Source organism: Bombus affinis, chromosome 13, assembly GCF_024516045.1.
Source record: "Bombus affinis isolate iyBomAffi1 chromosome 13, iyBomAffi1.2, whole genome shotgun sequence".
NCBI lineage: Eukaryota > Metazoa > Arthropoda > Insecta > Hymenoptera > Apidae > Bombus > Bombus affinis.
The window spans coordinates 2,379,294-2,381,632 of record NC_066356.1 but is presented as its reverse complement, the minus strand read 5'-3'; the positions used below and the strand labels follow the sequence as shown (position 1 = coordinate 2,381,632).

The following is a 2,339-nucleotide window of genomic DNA, read 5'->3' as shown; positions in this document are numbered from 1 at the left end:
GTTCGATACATTGAGCTCTCAAAGTATTAGTCTGTTATCTAGAAGTTTTAACAATGAATGTAACGTTTGTGATAGAGTTATACGATATTTTTGAGATCAGACATTTGCGTGCTCGTTTGTATTCACCAGTTTGTATTGTTGTGAAGTCAGAACTATTTTCTCTACTCAGAGAATGACCATGATTTTTTTTTAATTACAAGTGTAGTAACTAATATTATATTAAAGATATCTTATTAAGAAGCTAAACACGTCGCAAAATGATTTAGCAACTAAACAATGCAATACGCTCGTATAACAGTGAATATATTCTAGTGAAAGTTCAACGATCAAGTAGTCCGTTCAAAATAGACATTTCAAAGAACAGAAATTCCAACGGAGTTAAATTTTGGTAGAGACCTTGGGTACACCTGTAGAAATAAAGTGCCAAAAATCCCTATTGATTTCATGCGGGCTAAAAAAGTTATTCAAGGTCGAAGTCAAAATTTTCGGATTTTTTAAATTTTTCTTGAAAACGGTAAGTTTTATAGAAAATATAGTTCAGACAAAAATTGTAGATCATAAAATTATCTACAAAAATGTTCCTCATACATTTTTTCTTAAGAATCGCCATTCCTAAGATATCGCCATTCTAAAGGTTAAATTAGTTACATTCTACATGACATGCACACATTTCCACACCACCTATGAGGTAGTGTACTTGGCGCTTTTTTTTTTAACGTGGTTTCCCTGGTAAGCCTATTCTACGATCTCTTATGACGGAGTTTTATGGCTAATATTTGTACAAACTAACTTCAAATGCTCCAAATTATGACGTTTGTTTTTAAGAACGACTTGCCCCAAAAAATATGACAATGAATCCGGGATATCGGTGTTTATATTCTCGAACATTCTACTCGGTGGGGGGTACGTAGTATTATCAAACACACAAAATTGAATATCGTCACAAATAATTGCTGCCGCGGCTTTCAAAATTTTTAACCGTTCTTCTTTTTCATTCAAGTATTTTTTATCAGACCAGGCTTGACTTAAAATGTCTTGGTAATTGTCAACGAAACAAATAAATGTTAATTTTCCCGGCTTTTCTGTAATAATAATTCTACTACCATACTTTACTTTCAATCGTATTTTTATAGTTCTGTTATCTAAAGCTACATTTTTACTAACATTCTTTAGTTCATCCAATGTAAACCGCCAATCGTCGCTACTTTCTATAAAGTTATAAATTTCCTCCATCGCAGAGTTTGCTATTTCATCTTGAGGACGGCCTACTTTACCGCCAGTATTAGGTCTCAGGAAAGATTTGTAACAATTGTCATGATATTTACCCTCAGCAGCAACTAAATCAAACTCAAAATTAATGCAGTAACAGCTTTTGATACGTCATCAGAACGATCCTGAGCTACTGTCAAAACGGATTCTTTGAATGAAAGTGTAGCAACGTTATAAATTTTTTGTCGACGATGCAGAAATTTTCTTTCAGCCTCTTCATCCGCTTCATCGCTGCAAAATAAGCAATATTTTTTAAAACAAAAGTCAGATTCACTTACTCGTGCTCTAGTACGAGGTGGACTTACTTTTGATGTACTAGCTTGTCCATCCTCATGTTGTCTTTTAATAGCAGTAATTGAACTTTTCCGGATGTATGATTTTTGGCAATCCACGTGAACTGTTACAGACTTTTCACTTCTCAGATAATCAACAAACTCATCGCCTCTTTCGATACTTGCATCAATCAAAGTTTTCATTCCACGACTAACTGTTACAGTTTCACCTACCGTCAAAAGTTAATTGCAAATAAAGCACAATAGTGACATTTTTTAAAGATATTAATGGGTACAAACTGTAATAGTAGACGCTAGCAATAAATACATGTATTCACTTGAAAGGAACGTTCAACACTAAAAGTATTTCACTTAAGCCACTTCAGAAAAGCAGGTATATGAGCGTCGCCACGTGGACGATAGAACTTCAACTTTTAGATTAGCGATATCTTAGGAATGGCGATTCTTAGGAAAAAAAGTATGACGGACATTTTTGTAGATAATTTTATGATCTACAATTTTGTCTGGACTATATTTTCGATAAAACTTACCGTTTTCAAGAAAAATTTAAAAAATCCGAAAATTTTGATTTTGACTTTGAATAACTTTTTTAGCCCGCATGAAATCAATAAGGATTTTTGGCACTTTATTTCTACAGGTGTATCCAAGGTCTCTACCAAAATTTAGTTCTGTTGGAATTGTTGTTCTTTAATTACTACTTTTATGTCTATTTTGACCGGACTAAAGATCTCATAAATGGGGTAATAATGAAATTATTTTTGCGGTAGGCATCGTGCC

General features: G+C 33.4%; 1 protein-coding gene across 1 annotated transcript; it reads right to left on the bottom strand.

Annotated features, from left to right (window-relative positions):
• Positions 1 to 315: 315 nt before the first annotated feature.
• LOC126923304 (uncharacterized) lies at positions 316 to 1,377 on the bottom strand. The gene has a single exon (XM_050736628.1). The coding sequence runs from the start codon at positions 1,231 to 1,233 to the stop codon at positions 751 to 753; it is 483 nt and encodes a 160-aa protein (XP_050592585.1). The 5' UTR covers positions 1,234 to 1,377; the 3' UTR covers positions 316 to 750.
• Between the last annotated feature and the right edge of the window lie 962 nt (positions 1,378 to 2,339).